The sequence below is a fragment of the Schistocerca cancellata genome, chromosome 3 (genome assembly GCF_023864275.1).
Source record: "Schistocerca cancellata isolate TAMUIC-IGC-003103 chromosome 3, iqSchCanc2.1, whole genome shotgun sequence".
NCBI classification, from domain to species: Eukaryota; Metazoa; Arthropoda; class Insecta; order Orthoptera; family Acrididae; genus Schistocerca; species Schistocerca cancellata.
Genome location: NC_064628.1, coordinates 707,713,217 through 707,734,558, shown reverse-complemented (window position 1 = coordinate 707,734,558; position 21,342 = coordinate 707,713,217). Strand labels below are relative to the sequence as shown.

Here is a 21,342-nt window from a genome sequence, read left to right as displayed (position 1 = left end):
GCCTGTACAGCTATATACATAATGGATGTACGAGTACAGGTTGTAGGCACATGGTTGACGACATGCTCAGATAGCCAAATGGTAAGGCAACCCTGAGAAATCCGGGTTCAAGTCCCGGTCCAGCACAAAATTTACATTGCCTTCATTCTATTACACAGCTGATAATTGTATGTATGCATGTCCAAAGGGACATAGCATTATATTTCAGAATAACACAGACAGTGCAATATTGTATGCATAAAAAATGTCAAGTTCATTTCATCTGGAATGCAGATTGAATTCTTCTTAATAGATTAATTTGTGATGAGCTGAAAAATGATTAGTGATTATTACATAAATCTTATGAATACATCGACTGCAAATGGGGAAATGATTAATCTTTCATTGGGATAATGGATCTCCTCGCTCGTGTGTATTTTAATGGTACAACTGAGCGACTGAAAGTACAGCTGTCATTCTCCTACTCTACAATGTAATTTCTGAGACTCACCTTTTATTTTTTCCTACAGAACGGTCATGGAATGGCAACTCACCTTGCAAACCCAACACCTTTACTTTGACCAGTTGTGTCCCTGAGGATTCTTGTAGAAATAACTTGCCCATACTTTGCCAGCATGTTGTCAACATCATTTTCCTTAAAAGTTGCTGGTAGATTGGCAATATATAAATTAGTTGGATCTTGTTCTTGTTGCTGGAAGGGAGAAAGAAACAACTTTATAAATCTCAATTTTAATTTTGAAATACTCTTAATACTGCTAATATTGAAAGGTTTCAAAAGTTTACTGAATTCTATTTAGGCTGGTTTCCCCCAACTAGCGAAGTATTAGTGTCTGTTGTTACCAGAAATGAAAACTTCTTATAAAGTGAAGTTTTTTTTACATACATCCACAAAAATATTAATGATAACTGAATTATCCAAATACACTAACAATTGAATACAAAATAAAACTTTTCAATATGTCAAAACATGCATGTATGAAGATTACTTCCCCTTCCAGTATTCACAGGCATCCAGTTATTGTTTGTTATGAAAAAAGAAACACTGTATGTTTTACACATCAAGAGAGTAAGAGTGATAGTTGTCATCAGTAAGGAGTCTGGTCTATCAAATTAGTATTTATGTAGCATTTTTTGTCAGATGTTAATAGAGTACCATCTTCTTTGTAATCAATCAGAATTTTAATATCCTCCTCAATTTTATTTAATATCATATGACATTGTTTGCTGGGCTATTCCACAGGTGGGTTTAGCCAGCAAGCTGGAAAGGGTGTTCATTCTCTATGCACACTGGTCCCTTTGCTTGCAGATATGAGAGAGTTGGGTAATGTGTGTTTTTGTGGAGTGTAGGCGAGGGTAATGGATGTGTGTTTAATGTAGTATTATGTTTGTGTTGTGTATGACGACGACGACGACGACGACGACGACGACGACGACAACGACAACGAAGACTGGGAGAGGGTACACCCAGAGTTGGCACATAGGCAATTCCTCTCTAATAGCACCACAAAGAACCACCAAGTTTGATATCCTCATCCAATGGACAGATCATCATCAACAGCATCACATGCTCTCACTTCAAGAGAGACTGCAAAGAGGTTCGGAATTTAAGCCAGGACACTGGCACAAAGACTGATGGCCTGGAATTTTATGCCACTAGCTCTTCCCCCATTGCTGGCCAAATATTAGCAGTGAAAATTTTATCAACCACCAGGCTTCAAACTGGCGTACCTATGAGCTGAGTACCACCACACAAGTGTGCTCTTTGTGACCTCGGCTATAGACGGGGTCCCCTTCTTTAAGAGAAACCATGAACAGAAATTGATAAACTTCTCCATTCTATTGCCTTAAGAAGACTATAGTATAGCACATTTTACACACACACACACACACACACACACACGCACACACACACCACGAAGTACATTGTTACAAGAAATTTACCACAAAATACATATTTGTAATTACTTCTCTTCTGATCATTTTAGCTATCCAGTCAGCCATTTATTACATTTTTAATAGTGCTGTAGCTACCTCACAATAAAATATAAAATGTCACAAGGCCCTAACCTACAAAAAAAATCCAGTCAAGTGAGTAATATAAAAACAAAAAAAAATCCAGTCAAGTGAGTAATAAAAGAACAAAAAATAGTGTTCGCAAAATATTTTAATGCATTGGCTCATGAATGCTTATTATACATGGTTGTGTTATACAACTAAGTGGCCTGCATTAGTGCTCCGTTTCATGCATTATTGTTGTCCTAAACTTGGTCTCATTAAGTTTCTACTAAAATAACATTTCCCAATGAAGAGTAAACTCATCCTAAGTAAAGCTCTCAAGTTCTCTGTCAGAATAAACAGCTAATCATAAATGTTTGTATCAGCAAGACCTAATATCCCCACCACTGAGCATGCTATGGAATTTAACAGTGGACACCTGGGTCACCTCTTAAAGTTATTTAGATCTCCCTCACACCCCATCCAACATTAGACTAGCAGTCTCAAGAGATGAGAAGCAAATTACTTCCTGTTTCTGTTTAAATTTTGCTGTCACTGTGTTTCTCCATTTATATATCTCTTAACCAATTTTTTTGTGTCCACGAAGTTCATCAACTTCCCCATTTCATTTTCTCTCTCCTTTTTCACGCTTCTCACTCTCATTTTCATTATTCTTGAATTTTTCTGACATCTTTGACAGTTTTTAGTTCTCTAGCTCTTGCTTCACAATTATTTTCAACCATTTACCTCTGCCTTCTGTGTTCCACATCCTTGTTTCAACTATTTTAATTCCCAGAACTGCTAATTAGATGCCTTTTCTAAGGCAATATTTTAAGTTAAAATTAATATCACATTTGGTTGGAAAGCATTGATACATCAGTCTAATAAGTATGGAATATTAGGTGTGTGTGTGTGTGTGTGTGTGTGTGTGTGTGTGTGTGTGTGTTTTGAGGTTTTCGGGCGCTAAACAGCGTGGTCATCAGCGCCCAAACGCATAGAAACAGTAACACATGCGGTGAAGGGACGAAGACGGACAGCGAACAAGGAGAACAGCTAAAAGACACAGACCTGACGCAGTTCCAAATCCTCACATACAGAGGCAAAACAAGAGGAGAAGAAACATACCAAAAAAGGAAAGGAAACACAAGGAAAAGAGAACAGAAATTGAAGTGAAACACGTAGGTAATCACGACTGGCGGACCTCTTACCTAAAACCTAGGTGAGCCGGTCACCCAGCAGCACATTAAAATCATCTCCCTAAAATCCGAGGCAACAAATTGGACAGGACACAAAACCGTAAGACCTTAACCACAGTTGTTGCGTCATCTTGCAAAATAGAGGGCAAATCTGATGGCAAGGAAACTGCCACCCTCTGGTCAGAGAATAAAAGACAATCAAGTAAAATGTGGCGGACAGTAATCTGGATGCCACAAGAACTGCAGATTGGGGAGTCCTCCCGCCGGAGTAAAAAACCATGCGTTAAGGGACTGTGCCCGATGTGGAGGCAAGTGAGGAGAACCTCACCCCGCCTGCATGACTGGTAGGACGTACGCCATGACTGTGTGGTGGCCTTGACCAGACGCAGCTTATTTTCATCGACTGCCAGCCACTCCTCTTCCCATTGATGCATAACACAAAAACGCAAAAGGGAGGTAACAGCATGAAGGGGGACGGCACATTCAACAATGCGAGGTAGGGAACATGCATCTTTGGCAGCCATATCCGCCAGTTCGTTTCCCCTAATACCCACGTGCCCCGGCACCCAGCAGAAAGAAACCTCCTTCCCCTGCTGTTGCAGGTGGAGTAGGGCATCATGGATGTTCTGGACGACCGTATCTGCTGGGTACAAGTGTTGCATGGTCTGAAGGGCACTCAGGGAGTCAGAACAGATGAGAAACTTAAGACTGGGAACACATCTCATCTGCTCCAATGCCCGCAAGATCGCAAACAATTTGGCATCCAAGATCATAAACGCCGCAGGAAGCTGTAACTTGACGACTCGATCAGGGAAAACAACAGCACAACCAACAGAGCCCCCTGTTTCGAGCCATCCGTAAATACTGGTACATGGTCGGGATGCTGGTTTAAAATATCGTAAAATAAGGAGGTAAAAACAAATGCAGGAGTGCAGCTCATCCGGTACACTGGCAAGTCTAAAAGGATGCTGGGCCTCTGGAGCAACCAGGGAGGCAGGCGGGTAAAACCCTGGAGTTGGGGTGCCACACGCTCCGCACCAAGCGACTCTAGCAAATGCTTGGCATGAATTCCAAATGGTCTCGTTGCCCTGGGACGACTGGAAAAGAGACGTTCCATAGGCGGTCGGGCAATGGTAGGGTACGCAGGGGAGGTAGGACAGGCAAGAAATTGACACACCCATCGCATCATGAGGAGTTTCCGTCGGATGGCGAGCGGCGGTTCCCCTGCCTCAGCACACAGGCTGGGGATGGGACTGTACGGAAGGCACCAGTGGCTAGCCTGATACCCTCATGGTGTACTGCGTCAAGAATCTTCAGATACGTAGGCCTCGTTGACCCATACACGGTGCATCCATAGTCAAGACGTGATCGGACGAAAGCCCTATAAAACTGCAGCAGACGCGCCCGATCTGCTCCCCAGGACTGATGGCTCAGACACTGCAAAATACTCAGTGCCTTCAGGGCCCACACCTTGAGGTCTTTAAGGTGCAGCAACCATGACAACTTGGAATCAAAAGTGAGGCCCAGGAACCTCACAGTGTCGCTAAAAGGATGAATGGTGTCCCTCAGACGCAATGCAGGGGAGGTAAAAAGACATCGAGAACTATTAAAATGAACACACAAACATTTGTCTGCAGAAAAGGTAAAACCCGTCTTTGCAGTCCATGCCTCTCATCGCTTTATTGTAAGCTGCGGCTGCTGACTAGCAGTGACAAGACCGGAGGAAGAACAGAAAACAGTAAAATCGTCCACAAACAAGGAGCACTGGGCAGGACTCCGGATAGTGGACGTGATACTGTTAATGGCGATGGCAAAGAGGGTGACACTTAAAACGCTTTCCTGAGGAACACCATTCTCCTGCATGTACAAATCAGATAGCACATTACCAACCCGATATTGAAAGAGGCGGTGGGAAAGAAAGGACCAAATGAAGATGGGGAGATGGCCATGAAAGCCCCACTGATGGAGTTGATCGAAGATAAGGCGGCGCCAAGTAGTGTCATACGCCTTATTAATGTCAAAGAATACACCTAGACAATGCTGGTTACATAGGAAAGCCTGCTGGATGGCCGCCTCAAGCAGGGTCAAGTTGTCTATAGTTGAACAACATCTCCGAAAGCCACACTGAGAATGGCTAAGGAGCTGCCTGGTCTCGAGCAGCCACACCAGGCGACAGTTGACCATGCGTTCCAATGTCTTCCCGACACAGCTCGTCAAAGCAATACTCCGCTAACTACTGGGATGCATTCGGTCCTCCCCCGGTTTGAGGAGGGGAATCAAAATCGCCTCCCTCCATGAGTCAGGGAACATGCCGGATAACCATATCATATTAAAACAATTTAGGAGAACTTCCTTGGATGGCAGCAACAAGTGCTGTAGCATGCTGTACCAGATTTGATCCAGGCGCAGTATCATGAGCCACAGACAGCGCCGAATCCAGTTCCCACATTGTGAAGGGGCAGTTGTAGGGTTCAGAATTTGGAGACCGGAAGTCCAAGTGACCCCTCTCGATGGCAGTGCAGTAGTGGCAGAAATCTGGATCACAGTTAATAGTGGCAGTAGATTCCGCAAAATGCATGGCCAGTCTCTGGGCAATGTCTCTCGGTGCCGTGAGGAGATATCCCTGATGCAGCAATGCCGTGACAGGTAGTCGGCTGCGTTTCCTGGAAATCCTCCTGATGGCTTCCCATACTTCCGTAGAACTAGTGGAGCGGGAGATGGAGTTCAAGAACGATTGCCATGACCGTTGTTTGCTCTCTTTAATCACTTGCCACGCCTTGGCCCTTGCCACCCAAAAGGCCGCAAGATTGTCAGCTGAGGGAAGGCACTTGAAGCAGCGCAGAGCTGCACGGCAGGCTCGGATGGCTGAGCAGCACTCAGTGGCCCACCAAGGGACAGGACGTCTCTTGGGATGACCTGAGGACTGTGGAATCGACAATTCAGCAGCATGGGAGATCATGGCTGTAAGTTATTAGAAAATTTTCACCTTTATGTTACCACTCTCGATGATTGCCATTCAGAGTTCAGGATGTAAATTAAAAAATGAGTTGTTTGAACTGATACCTCTAGTGGTTTTTTTTAGGCACAGGGTGGCTAAGCAACACCACGCAAAAACACAACACCAATAGTTAAAGAGACTAATATTTGGTTTTGGTCAGTCATCTCAATTTTCTTAGATTTTCACTGTAGGCTTCAAAAGTTATCATTGCCCTACATTCAGTTAAGAGTGAGTGTGTGTGTGTGTGTGTGTGTGTGTGTGTGTGTGTGTGTGTGTCCTTGTTTACCATAACAAACACAAAAAAGTATTGAGAAGCAGTAATTGGTTGAGTCAAGATGTTTCACAAAGAAGTTTTAGGATTCAATGAGCACAGAAAATGTAGACCTTTTCTGTCATGTTCTTGTGTGAAACTGTGAGAAATCGGGGAAACTTTGTTTGGCAATTGAATTTGAGTCAAAGGCTGGTTTTCATACATTGTTTGTCAATTTTCCATACCAATGTGTTTTAAATTGCATGTAGATGGTCATGTCTGTCATTGTGATGAAAGTTTTTCTTTCACTCTTCATTGATGTTTAATACCTTGACTCATCACATTTGTTTTATATACAGCAAAAATTTCATGACTGATGTCAAGAGCTTTGAAATTTTTCCCATCACAAAAACCGTATTATAGAATTGATTTCACATTTGGCAGAATTTTCAAATTGCAATATCAATATCAGTGTGACCACACTCTCTCCCCTCCCCCCTTTCCATACAGCCGTTGTATTACACCACACCATGAAAGTATCAATTTACAAGAAGGAAAAGTATATTCCTACATGAATAAAGTAACACACAGACACTTACAAAAACATGAATTGTAACGGTTGATATTTTATAACAGATTTATCAGAATAACTGGATTCATCTACACACTGAGATTATTTTACACTGTAATATAATCTCTCTCTCACTCACACTCACACACACACACACACACACACACACACACACACACACACACACACACACACACACACACACACAATATTTGCTTATTAGTGGCCTCAGGACTGCGTTTTGTTAACTCTATAGCTTAAAGCCCAGGGAAGACAGTTTGCCTGTGGATCGCAACCCGAAATATAGCCCGGTCATCAGAGGGTTGAATCACTGAGTCAGTTCCCAAGTATTTGTAAAACATATTTTCTTAGTTCAAGATACCAGTCAAAAGCATTGTGAAAATAACAGCATTGGATTCTCATAGAGATGAAAATGGCTTTTGAAAATAACTATGTTTATAACACTGTGGATTGTACAGGTTTTGGGCATAATGAAAAGAAATGTATTCCAGTAACTACGGAGGTTGATGGTAAATACTTGTATTCTCAGTGAAACAAAGATTAAGGGGAAGCAAAATGAAAATGTATAGTGATGTTAAAAAGAAGGGAAGAGCTAACAGAAGGATTTCAGTAGCCATGCACTAGTATAGAAGAGATACCAAACGCTGAGAGAAACTTGATGAGAGGATTAGGACTATGGAAACCTCAAAATATGGCCATGAAATTATCTTTGTTAGAGTTTATGAATCTTCAAATTATGCTGACAGTTAAGTCAAAGATGAGTTTTATGGAAAATTAAAAAGGGTGCTAGAGAGCATTAGCATACATAAAGAAAGTGGCAATCGCATGGAAAATGGTTGTAGGGTTGAGGAAAGAGATGAAAGAAAAAGCAACCTGCCCATTACAAGTCTGACAGAGTGGGTGAACCATTTTAAAGGCTTGCTTAAAGTGGGGCTTAAAAATTAATGTTGAGACAACAGAATATCCATGTTGCAGAGAGGGAGGAAGAACTTGGACACTGATGGAGATTAAATTAAATTGTGTAAAAGTGTTTAAGTGTCTGGACAGTATCCTATCCCGTGACTGCAGATGTGACACAGAAATCCAACAATGGACCAGGCAGTGGACAGCAGCTATCCAACAATGACTCTCACGGCGAACAGCGGCTCTCTAAAAATTAAATCCTTTTGTCCTAAAAAATGAGTCAAGGTTAAAATGAGTTATAGTTGAAATGTGATTACAGAAATCCACCATGGAACCAATAACAAGTTATGGGAGTCAGTGTTTGAGACTATCAGAAAGAAATGAAAGGAGCTTTAGAAATGGACCTCTTTTGAGAAGAGCATCTAGAATTTTGCGATTTGACCACATAAGAAACGCAGGAGTAAGATAAAAGATGCAGATCCATTCTAGTATTGTGGATAAAATAGAAGAAAGACTGCTTGGATGGCTAAGGCATGTCAAAAGATTGAAAGAAGACATTTGACCAAAAAGAGTGCGTCATGGCAACCTCCTGGTTGGAGAAGAAGAGGGAAACCAAGGAAAGGGTGGCTACGGAAATGATAGTAACACTAGTGAGATGGAGGCATTTGGTGACAGAGATGCACAACGTGGCAACAGCCTTAGGACTACTGTGAGAAGCAGAAGAAATTCTACAATACTGGAAAAGAGGGTTACAAAATTCAAAGTTGGAGCAGCTTGTAATTTCAGTATTTTGTTTGGTTCATTCCTCTGGACGCCTCTGAGTGGAGTGATATATTTTCTACTTGGATTACTGATATTTCATTTTATTATTTTGTAATAACTGCTTTACAATATAATATGCACAGTTATCTGAAATTGACTGGAACACTAAACACTCAAATCCAAAATACAATACAATAAACCTGTCATAAAATGAATTATTCTTTCAAATGTTAAACTGTTTAGGAAACATTTTGTTGAACATTTTACTTATCTCTTGGAAACAAGATTTCAAACATAAGAGTTTGTGAAATTTGAAATACTTTTCCCCACATATTTTATTATAATTCTTTTCTTTCATAGAATGAGATTACAGTCTTCCATTTCTCACGAAATTTTTCCATCTGCGCTGAACTTTAATTAGAGATATACCAACATTTCACGTAGTTTTTCGGACAGTCAAGCCCCTAATTCTACTAGCAAAAAGTAACTAAAAATAAAATCTCCCTTAATAATTTCTTTGAAATCTATTACAAATGCATGTCAAAGTTGCAAAAAAGTCCAAGTATTAAACATTCCATTTTACCACAACTAAATGAATTACTTTCCCATCATTCAGATAGCTGTATTCCCTGCCCCTTCCTATCAGCACCTGTCTTGATCAGAACTGATATGCAGGTGAATTTGCACAATCGTTTTTTTTTTTATTCCTCACTGAAAAGTGGTGTATCAGGGCTTCAGTATGTACAAATGTATTCTCAATAGTTTTTGAGGTTGTATTCCCATTTTTGCAAGGAACAATTCAAACTGATTTGCACACTTCATCGAGGCTGATATATAAATAATTTATTAAACAGATATGCAAACTATCAAGCAATAATTTTAAATCTTTGCAGATTTTCAAAGCAGTAAACAAGTGATGGTCTTCATGTACTAAATTTCACTCAGGTTGGCAACTTACTCTAAATGTTCAGAAATGTAAAATTTTGCATGTTACAAAATGAAAACATGTAGTATCCTATGACTATAATGTCAATGATTCACTGTTGGAATTGGCTGACTCATACAAATACCTGGGTGTAACACTTTGTAGAAACATGAAAGGGAATGATTGCATAGGTTCACTCATGGGTAAAGCAAGTGGCAGGCTTCGATTTATTGGTACAATACTGGGGAAGTGCATCAGTCCACAAAAGAGATTACTTACAAATTACTCATGCTACCAGTTCTAGAATGTTGCTGAAGTATATGGGACCCATATGACAGGGTCACAAAGGCACTGAAGGAACTGAACTGGGAGACTCTTGAAGATAGACATAAACTATCCCAAGAAAGTCTATTAACAAAGTTTCAAGAACTGACTTTAAATGATTACTCTAAGGATATACTACAATCACCTATGCATTGGGCACATAAAGATCATTAGGATAAGATTAGAATGATTACCACACACAGAGGCATTCAAACAATCATTCTTCCTACACTACATAATTGAATGGAACAGGAAGAAACCCTAATAACTGGTACAATGGGATGTACCCTCTGCCATGCACCTCAAGGTAGTTTAAAGAGCATAGATGTAGATGTAGAAGCAGAAGTTCCAGCATGATTCTGATTGTAAATGCCTTATCATCAGGATCTGTTACTTGAAATGTCAGTCCCTGACACATACATACATCAAAATTTCACATCTTTCTTAATTATATTATTAACTTAACAGTGTCTACTGACTGATAGTTGCTAGACCACTGCCACAACATGCAACAGTAACATTTATTTAATTTTATAAAGGAGAAGTACAGATGATGGTCTATAAATCTCCATGTCAACATAGTAGTAATAGTAGTAGTAGTAGTAGTAGTAGTAGTAGTAGTAGTAGTAGTAGCAGTAGCGTGGGAAATTGTGTGTCTGTCTCCACACTCAGAACTTTCATTATTTTGGAAACTTTTGCTCAATGGTCACAGGATATATGTGGTTTTGCTGAAATCAGCTTTCTAGAATAAATGATAGCAAGCAAATTTACCAATAGGTGCAGCTGAAGCTGCAGACCATTTATAATTGAAAGAGATGGGGTTTCTTATGCTAATGACAAGATCATCCTGCCCAAAATAGTTTGGAATGAGGTTGTTTAGACAAACATAGAAGTATATACATTGAATTCAATGACAGAAACAATTAATTATTTTGTGTCATTTAAGGAGGAATGGACTGTTTTTAGAACACATGGTGTGTACCTTTTAAGAGACTAAATGAAATATTATGCAAGTCGATATAACTAGATGAAACTTCATAGCTCAGTATTTCTGAAACATTACCTCAGAATTTGAGACAAACTTCAATATATCTTTATTTTTCAGATACAAATGAAAGGTATTATATTTAGGTGGATATGGATCAATTTTGTCCTCAAGGGGCTATGAATGAATGCTTCCAATTTATTTTTAAGTTAAAAAGAAATGTGACATCAGCTCAGTGCATCAAGAATAAACCACCATTAGGCAACATGTAACATGCTGTGTTGTCATGATCAATGAGTTACATTTATGCAATGCAATATACAAGCTAGCATGCAAACCAATGAATAGTATATCTTTTCAGTTTCCTTAAACTCCCTAACTCATGTTGGAAACTTTTGATGACTGGTAATGACTTACAGGAGCAATCTCATCAAATAGATAGCAGTGTGCAGACGTTACATACAGATGGTTGTCAAAAGAATGGAAGTCCCCTAAATCCTATCACTTGATGAAATACAGAAAAAAGCAAGCCAAGAAGCAAATTTGAACTCTAATCTCACGAAAAAATAGTATCACATCCTAAATATTGCATTGAATCACTTATTGCACAGTAATAATGATTATTTAAACACTGGTAGCATTAATGTACAGCAATGGAGGTTGAACCAATTACCATTTTCAGCCCACTAACAGACTTGCTAATGGCATGTATGTGCAGTGGCACAGAGTCCAAATATTTGGTAATGACAAAATTAAGACGCAAATGGTACAAAACAATGGTGTATGGATGAATGGTTATTAGAGCAGAAGAATAAGGACAATGGTGTGATGGGTTGTGATGTATCATTTGGTGCACTACTACTTTGTAGATTACTTTTTCTTAAACAACAGGAGGCTTCTAAATATTTACACAGAGTGTGAATATTCTCAGTAATCTCTAACTTCATTTTCACAGGCTCTCATCTCACAGGGGGAGACTGGGGGAAGGAGGGGGGAAGGAGGGGGGAGGAAGGGGAAGGAGGGGGGAAGGAGGGGGGAGGAAGGGAAAGGAGGGGGGAGGAAGGGAAAGGAGGGGGGAAGGAGGGGGAAAGGAGGGGGAAAGGAGGGGGAAAGGAGGGGGGAAGGAGGGGGGAAGGAGGGGGGAAGGAGGGGGGAAGGAGGGGGAAGGAGGGGGGAAGGAGGGGGAAGGAGGGGGGAAGGAGGGGGGACGGAGGGGGGAAGGAGGGGGGAAGGAGGGGGGAAGGAGGGGGAGAGGAAGGAGGCGAGATATGGTGAGAGGAGGGAGGCGAGAGGAGAAAGGCGGGAGATGGTGAGGGGGGAGAGGGTGAGAGGAGAAAGATGGGAGAGGGTGAGAGGTGAAAGGGGGAGAGGGTGAGAGTTGGGAGAGGGGTGAGGAGGGGAGAGAGTTGGGAGAGAGAGGGTGGAGAGAGGGGGTAGGGAGAGAGGGGGTAGGGAGGGAGGGGGTAGGGAGGGAGGGGGGAGAGAAGGGGGAGAGAGGGAGGAGAGAGAGGGAGGAGAGAGAGGGGGAGAGAGGGAGGGAGAGAGGGAGGGAGAGAGGGGGCGAGGGAGAGGGGGGAAAGGAAGAGAGAGGGGGGAAAGGAAGAGAGAGGGGAAAGGAAGAGAGAGGGGAAAGGAAGAGAGAGGGGAAAGGAAGAGAGAGGGGAAAGGAAGAGAGGGGGGCGAGGGAGAGGGGGGCGAGGGAGAGGGGGCGAGGGAGAGGGGGGCGAGGGAGAGGGGGGCGAGGGAGAGGGGGGCGAGGGAGAGGGGGGCGAGGGAGAGGGGGGCGAGGGAGAGGGGGGCGAGGGAGAGGGGGGCGAGGGAGAGGGGGGCGAGGGAGAGGGGGGGCGAGGGAGAGGGGGGGCGAGGGAGAGGGGGGCGAGGGAGAGGGGGGCGAGGGAGAGGGGGCGAGGGAGAGGGGGCGAGGGAGAGAGGGGTGAGAGAGAGAGGGGAGAGGGGTGAGGGAGAGAGGGGAGAGGGGTGAGGGAGAGAGGGGGAGAGGGAGAGAGGGGAGAGGGAGAGAGGGGAGAGGGGGAGGGAGAGGGGGTGGGAGAGGGGGTGGGAGAGGGGGTGGGAGAGAGGGGAGAGGGGGTGGGAGAGAGGGGAGAGGGGGTGGGAGAGAGGGGGTGGGAGAGAGGGCGTGGGAGAGAGGGGGTGGGAGAGAGGGGGAGGGGAGAGGGAGAGGGGAGAGGGAGAGGGAGAGGGAGAGGGGAGAGGGGGGAGGGGAGAGGGGAGATGGGGGAGGGGAGAGGAGGGAGGGGAGAGGGGGGAGGGGAGAGGGGGTTGGGAGAGGGGGAGGGGGGTGGGAGAGGGGGAGAGGGGGTGGGAGAGGGGGAGGGGGTGGGGGAGGGGTGGGAGGGGGAGGGAGAGGGGGAGGGGGAGGGGAGGTTAGAGGTGGAGGGGGAGAGAGGGTGGGGATGGGGAGAGGGGGTTGGGGATGGGAGAGGGGGATGGGAGAGGGGGATGGGAGAGGGGGATGGGAGAGGGGGATGGAGAGGGGTAGGGGGATGGGGAGGGGTAGAGGGGGTGGGGAGTGGTAGAGGGGGTGGGAAGGGGTAGAGGGGGTGGGGAGGGGTAGAGGGGGTGGGGAGGGGTAGAGGGGGTGGGGAGGGGTAGAGGGGGTGGGGTTGGGTAGAGGGGGTGGGGAGGGGTAGAGGGGGATTGAGGGGGAGAGGGCAATGGGGAGGGGTAGAGGGCAATGGGGAGGGGTAGAGGGCAATGGGGAGGGGTAGAGGGGGTCGGAAGGGGAGAGGTGGGTGGTGAGAGGGGAGGGAGGTGGGTGGGGAGTGGGGAGGGAGGTGGGTGGGGAGGGGATGGTCGGAGAGACGGGGAGGGAGGTGGGTGGGGAGACGGGAGGGAGGTGGGGTGGGGGAGAGGGGAGGGAGGTGGGGAGGGGGAGAGGGGAGGGAGGTGGGGAGGGGGAGATGGGAGGGAGGTGGGGAGGGGGAGATGGGAGGGAGGTGGGGAGGGGGAGAGGGGAGGGAGGTGGGGAGGGGGAGAGGGTGGTGGGGATGGGGGAGGGGGATGGGGGTGGGGAGAGGTGTATGGGGTGGGGGAGAGGGGTATGGGGAGGGGAAGAGGGGTATGGGGAGGGGGAGAGGGAGAGGGGTAGGGGTATGGTGAGGGGCGAGGGAGAGGGTTATGGGGAGGGGGCGAGGGAGAGAGGTATGGGGAGGGGGCGAGGGAGAGGGGTATGGGGAGGGGGTGAGGGAGAGGGGTATGGGGAGGGGGCGAGTGGTTTGGGGAGGGGGAGGGGGCGAGTGGTTTGGGGAGGGGGAGGGGGAGAGGGGTATGGGGAGGGGGAGGGGGGAGGGGGACAGGGGTATGGGGAGGGGGAGGGGGGATATGTTTTCTAACACCTTACCTAGCCCACATGATCAATTAATTGCTTTTAGTATTATTAGGGATCTCTGTTAGTTTTGAAAAGAATAATCATACGCATTTTTTCTCCTTCACTGATTGCTGATTATGATCTGCACTGGATTATCATATGAATACCCTACCTCAACAGTTCACATGTTGTATGCATTCACTCTCTGAGGAAACTACACAACTGACCAAAGCACTGTATTAATCGTATTCACACAAGCATTTGCATTATTTTGTCAACCATCTGTAATAGCAACACAGACTGTGAAGTTAATTTTTATATAATGATATGGGAATCCCTGTGATTTGCTAGTATAATAAGCGGACTACACACACATCTCTCTGTAACAGCTCCAAATATAATTTATTCTTTTATATGTGTACAATGTGTGTTCATGAAGAGCTGTAAACAGAATACCACAAAAGCATAAATACATCACTATAATACGAAGTCAATGAATCAATCACAAAATATCCCAAACTGAATCTCACATTCTAAAGAACATATTACAGTTTTACCCCTTTGTTGTAAAATATCAACCATTTACAAAAACAAGATGTTAGAATGCAAGCTGAAGAACCACACAAGGCAGTTTAGAAAACACAGGTGTTATATTAGAAGGAAAAAATTTCACACTGCATTCTGACATCACAAATCAAGAAGAATATAGAAATAGGATAAAGGGTATGTTGTACTCTCCCTGAAGCAAATAGCATGCAACGTACACTGGGCGGTCTACGCAGCAACGAAATACCCACTTTCGCCATCTGCGCTTGGATGCCCTTTGCCTGGAGTGCTTTCACAGCAGCCTCTGCTGATGCAGGTGATTCAAAATCCACAAACCCATAACCTGCAATCAAGTTCAGAGCAGACACAATTATTTTTTTTGTCCCTGACACATTTAAGATTTACACAAGAACATGAAACTTGTTAACACAATGGCTGGCAGGCAGACAAATTCTTCCACATTTCACCATTGTCTTGAAATTTCCCCTAAAAGGAAAAACTCATTTGCCTTCATGAAAATTTAATTTCCATTTAAAAACGCCAAACTCAGAATTGCCACTCTGTCAGAGGTCCCTAATTGTGGCAGTTTATATTACTAGTAAAACAGAAGTCACCATACCACGCGATATATTTTACACCCACTACACTGATGGATGGTGCACAAGCTAAGGCAATATTCAAATGAATTTAGATTAAGTGTTGTACATACTTATTGTGCAATGACAGTTTCTAGGTATAACACTATATGAAACATTTATCAGTTACATGTATTTTAGTTTGAATTTAATGAGACTCAACTACTAGAAAATGATTAAACCTATACTAAAGGATGTACAAACCTTGAGTTTTCTTTAATGCAACAACTGACGAAAATGTTAGATTTGTATAAAAATTGGTACCATCTTATACCTAGTAACAGATTTTCCACAGCAGAGTGAAGCAGATGCAACTTAATACATATAATGAAATACCAAAAATTATTTAATAAAATAATAAAAAGAAGGAGGAGGAGGAAAAAAATTTCATTAACTTCTGAAAAACCATTACTGAAAGAATTTAATAACTATTTGTGAACTGCAGTATACAGGAATGGCTGTGAATTGCTCATCAGAATACAGTTAGGAATGAGTCAGCAAATTAACTCTCACCACTCTAGCACAACTTAGCTTGCCTCTGTACAAAAATTTTTAATTGCTACAAACAATACTTTATGAAATGCTCTCAGTCCTGAGATTACTCAAATAACTGACACAAGATGTATTATTCTGTATCCAGAAGGCTGAAGATTCAATTTTACTGCACAATATTTTGGTGACTAGCCTAGCTGCTTTCAGCAAGTACTGTAAGCAATGACCTCAAACTTGTTGACTGCATGTACTCCAACCTCAGTATTTTGGATCTTACATTTATTCCCAGTGCTGGTCATGTTGAATTTACACTGCATCCAATATACTTCATACTAATCAAAAAAGGCTGGAAGTATAATATGTACCCAAAAATAACCAGAATACCATTGCCGTGGGTGGAGCTTGTGTAGTATCCATTTCTGTCACTACATGTGTTTAGCGCAACTCAGCCACTTCAGTGCTGCCTCTGTTGTCAACCTGGCTTGTTCTGTTGATCTTCAGTGATTGTTTTTGATAGCACTGCTTTGTTCTTGTTTCATTTTTTATGATGGCAAATGTAAGTGAACAATGTGCAGTGTGAAATTTTGTTTTCTACTTGATAAAAATACTGTTGAAACTGTTTTAATGTTGTAAACTGTTTACAAAGATGACACTATGGGAAAAACTCAAGTATACAAGTGGTTTGCCAGATTTAAAAATGACAATATGTCGATTGATGACAAAACTCATTCTGGATATCACTCAACTGCCTGAATTGATGAAAATATTGAAAAAATTCAAGAGCTTGTGATCACATACCATCGAAAGACAATTTATCAACTATCAGAGACTGCGCAACAGTGTTCGTCAAAAAAGACCCTATTTGTGACAACATCTACACACAAGCCATATCCGTTGGACAGTTTGTGGCTAAAAAACACCATGGTTCCACAGCCCCACTCACTGTACTTGCCTGACCAGGCTTCGTGTGACTTTTTCTTATTTCCTCACATGAAAAGGGGCATGAAAGGACACTGATTTGACAACACTGAAGAAGTCAAGAAACAGTGGAAGCACCAGTGGGACAAATGCGTTAGCTCAATGGAGAGTATTTTGAAGGGGATAAGGTTGTTTTGTAAACAATTTGAAAATATATAGCTTTTAAAAAATAATACCTATTTTTTTTGGACATCCTTTTGTAATTTAATTTAACCCATTGCTGTCAGTGTTCCTTCCATAACTATATAACTTTTGTAAAATAAGGAACAACCACCTTCGGTCACAACTGTTATTTTATTGAAATGCACGATGCATTTCATGCCTTGGAAGCTCACCTGCAGGTGCTTTCACAGTCTACATTGGTTTACTTTCCAGATTTAGATTTATTCTAGTCCTGATAAGATCAAAATGATATATTAATAAGTGGCACATGGTGAATGTAAGATTACAAAACCAATACAAATGGAAAAATAACATGCTGTTTCCAGTGGTGGATACATGCTTTTGAAGCACAGTATCAGTAAAAAGGTTTATGTACATATATACACTTTTCATTCTACAGAACTTTTATAAACACAAGTCAAAACAAGTCACAGAATTTCAGATGTAAAGATGCTGCATTTCTACAAATACAAAGGTGTTGTTATTTCAAAGATGATACAAAACTATTACATTATTAATTATACAGGATACCATTTACAAAACAAATGTTTGTGAATATGTCAAATGTTGATTATGTTATCAAATGGATGCAATATTAAGTATCTGTTTCTTTAGGAAAATATAAACTTTTAAAATTACTGAAAAACCTGGGGCTACTAAGCTGTTTGCTCATTCAACATGTTTTCAGAAGATTTTTCTTTGTGTAATATTATTTCTAATTGTTCTCATAGATCAAGTTTTTACCATGGTTTTCTGTGTGGAGTACAGGCTGCTGTGACTGTCACCTAGTCTGTGTCTGTTAAGGTACATTTGGTTAGCCATTGTGGATTTGGTGAAGTGATAAAGTCTAAAAGCATCAGTGTGTTCTTTGTAATTTGTGGAAAGCTCTAACTACAACAACTTAAAAAACTTCATAGCAAATACAAAGAAAGATGCTGATATGGCCAACATGAACCATAATGAACAGATTGACTTAGCACACGATATTAATGAAATTATTAAGCAAAACTCAACTAACATTATGCTACTGTTGTTAAGGTGGATAAGGGAAATTCCACTGTTGTCCTTTACAGAAAGGATTACCTTACTGGAACTCAATTTTTTTCTCAATAAACAACATTACTGAATTGAAACATGACCCAACCGCTAAATTGTAGAAAAAAAAATGAAGATGCTTAGCCAATGTAACTTTCCTGCTGTCTGATAGACAAGTAGAAAGGTGCATATTAATGAACCCCACCGGCCCCAAGCTTAGAGCACAACCAAAGACACACAAACCTAACTCTCCAGTTAGACCCGATTATCGACTGCAAGTATACAAATTTTCCGAACAATTAAATAATATCCTCTGGCAATTTTATGCTTTTGAAACAACATACCCGATAAAAAATACACTTGAGTTAACAACACTCATCAAAGATGTAAAAATATCTACAGATTTGCCTCATTTGACATTGTTAATTTATTCACAGACGTATCGGTCTGGGAGACAATTGAAACTATCAGAAAAAACCTTATCAAATATAAAAACTAACCATACAACATATTTCAGAATTGGTTGGACTGGTTGAACAAGTACTATCCCATAACTACTTCTCTTAATGACAAAGTCTACCAACAGAGAAAAGGCTTAGCTAAAGATAGCAAACATCAAGTCTGTTGGCTCTTCATCAACCCCTTGGGAAATAAATTTGTTGGAGGAAAGAATAAATTTGCTGAAAACATAGTATGTTACAGAAGATATGTGGATGGCACTCTTCTCCTATTTGATTGAAGAGATCTTCTCACATTACTCAATTCACTCCACAATAAATCAAGTTCGCAGCTGAACATGAAACCAATTGATCCATAAATTTCTTAGACCTCACAATTGTTAACAAACAACAAAGACAGATTTTTACATTTAATCGAAACCAGCCTACACTGACATCACAATACACAAATCATCACAACTATCTTCCATGTTCAAGAGGACACACACGTTACCTTTGAACCCCACAGCATTAATACAAGAAATTGATACAATCAAAGCTATTTCAATAAATAATAGATATTCAGAAAAATCAATTGACAAACTATCCAACAAAATACAGGCCAACATCATAAATAAAAACATTGTAGGAAAAACTGACAACACATTTCTTCACAAGCATTCCTTATTTTGGCACAGCCTCGCACAAAATTAATAATATATTTAGAAATAACAATATTAAAATATCATTCCCCACAAACAACAAATTTCAACACCACTTACCTCACACAGCAAACACAAACACCCAAGCAACAGAACATAACGGAATATATAAATAACAATGTAAAAGCTGCCCTGCATTTTACAACAGCAAAACAGGAAGAATTTTCCACACGTTACAAAGATACACTGATGCTTTGAGACTTAAGCACCTTGAAAGAACCATAACAGGCAATCACATGTACCTTAACAGATAAAGATTAGGTAAGATCCACAACAGCCTAACTGTGCTCCGCACAGAACATCATGCTAAAAAGTTTATCTACAAGAACAATTAGAAATAATGTTACACAAAGAAAAATCTTCAGAAAACATGATGGATGAACAAACAGTTTAGCAGCCACAGTTTTTTCAGTGGTTTTAAAACTTTATTTTTCCCTAAAGAAACGAATACTTAATAGCACAGCCATAACATAATTCACATTTGACATTCACAAAGATTTATTTTTTGTTGATATTCTCTTGTAACTATGTTTACTTAATCCAGTGACCATCACTTGAATTCAACACCATTACCAGAGCACTTGGAAGCCAAGGGTTTCTAGTGCATGCTTCGCTTCTCTGTATGTGCTTCTTTGGTTCAGTTCACGTAGCATGTGAAAGAAACATCTGTGTGGAAAGAATGTAGTGTGACGGTAGTGCCATTCTGTGTATTGTACGTGTGTATTTTCTGTAATATGTTTATCAGCAGTAACGGTGCACAGGCGTGTGTGTGTGTGTGTGTGTGTGTGTGTGTGTGTGTGTGTGTGTGTGTGTGTGTGTGTGTGTTTTAATTCAATCACCCACCCATGTCCATGAGTCAATACTCACTGCACACACAAAAACTACACCAAGTTATGTGCCAATGCACAGGTGTAGTAAGCATGTTTGAGTTTGACAAAAAAAGAACACAAGGTGCAAGACCTGATGAAGACGATGCATATGACATTCTACCTTAGCTCACAACAAAGGAAAGAATTCCGAATAATGGGACCATCTGTGAAGATCGATCACCTGCGCAGAAATAACTATTTCACATGGTCAATTCAATTCATGTTTGTTCACTGATACAAAATCGTGAGGCATGGGATGCCATAGAACCCAGATTTGCGACCTGTTACCATCAGTTGGGCACAGAAAAAAAGGAGAAAAATGAGAGGGCCTCATCCATCATTCTACCTAGAGACTCTATAACTAGCGAAGGAAGTGTGGGAGACGTTGGAAAAAATACGCTGCAACAACAGCCTACTTAACACTATGTGCAAGATGAGGGAGTTAGTAAATATGAAGAAAGAAGATAATATGACTACAAATGACTATGTAATGCAGATATTGGCTGCCAACAGAAGTGAAGCAATGGGGCTTTACCTTTAATGACAAAACAGGTGCCGGCTTCATGCTTCTTGGACTGCCTCTGGAGAAGTATGAAGGCCTCATTAGAAGTTCAAAAAAAAAAAAATGAAGACAGATTAACCACAGACCTCATCATCAACAGACCAGAATTAGAAGAGAAGTGCCTGGAACTAGATTCGAAGTCTACTAAGAGCCAAGAGGAAGCCAAAGCATATGCAACACAAAGTGGAGGTCATAAATAACACAACTTTTGCCAGTGCCATTACAAACACCGTAAACAAAACCAAGAACGTGAGAAGAACACAGCCAGCAGAAACACACTGTGTTTCTCCTGTGGTGAAGCAGTTCACATTGTTAAGGAGTGCCCATATTGCCATGGAAAACAAGAGGGGGGGGGGGGGGGGGAAGTGCACTAAGACAGCAGAATGTTCCCAAGAAATCAGCGTACTGGGCAAGTGGGTGCAAATTCAATAGTGCTAAGAGTTATCCAAACAGTGAACACACAAGTGCAAGTGCAAAGAAAGATGATGAAACAGTGGCCATGACAGTGACCAAAAGTGGAGAAGATAGAAAGTGCTGGTGGAAAGCTGTGGATTCTAGATTCATATGACTGGGCACCAAGAGATACTACAGGACTTAGAGCAGAGAAACTTTGGAGAAGTGAAAGTGCCTGATTGGAAAGTACTTC

At 42.0% G+C, this 21,342-nt stretch overlaps 1 protein-coding gene across 1 annotated transcript in view; it reads right to left on the bottom strand.

The window, feature by feature from the left end:
* The window catches only part of LOC126176526 (protein alan shepard), a 397,767-nt gene that overhangs the window by 73,153 nt on the left and 303,272 nt on the right, over window positions 1-21,342 (bottom strand). Inside the window, exons 5-6 of the mRNA XM_049923682.1 lie at window positions 15,023-15,147; window positions 534-691 (exon numbers count right to left, since the gene is read on the bottom strand). Coding sequence (XP_049779639.1) covers window positions 534-691; window positions 15,023-15,147 — 283 coding nt within the window. The remainder of the gene's footprint in view (window positions 1-533; window positions 692-15,022; window positions 15,148-21,342) is intronic.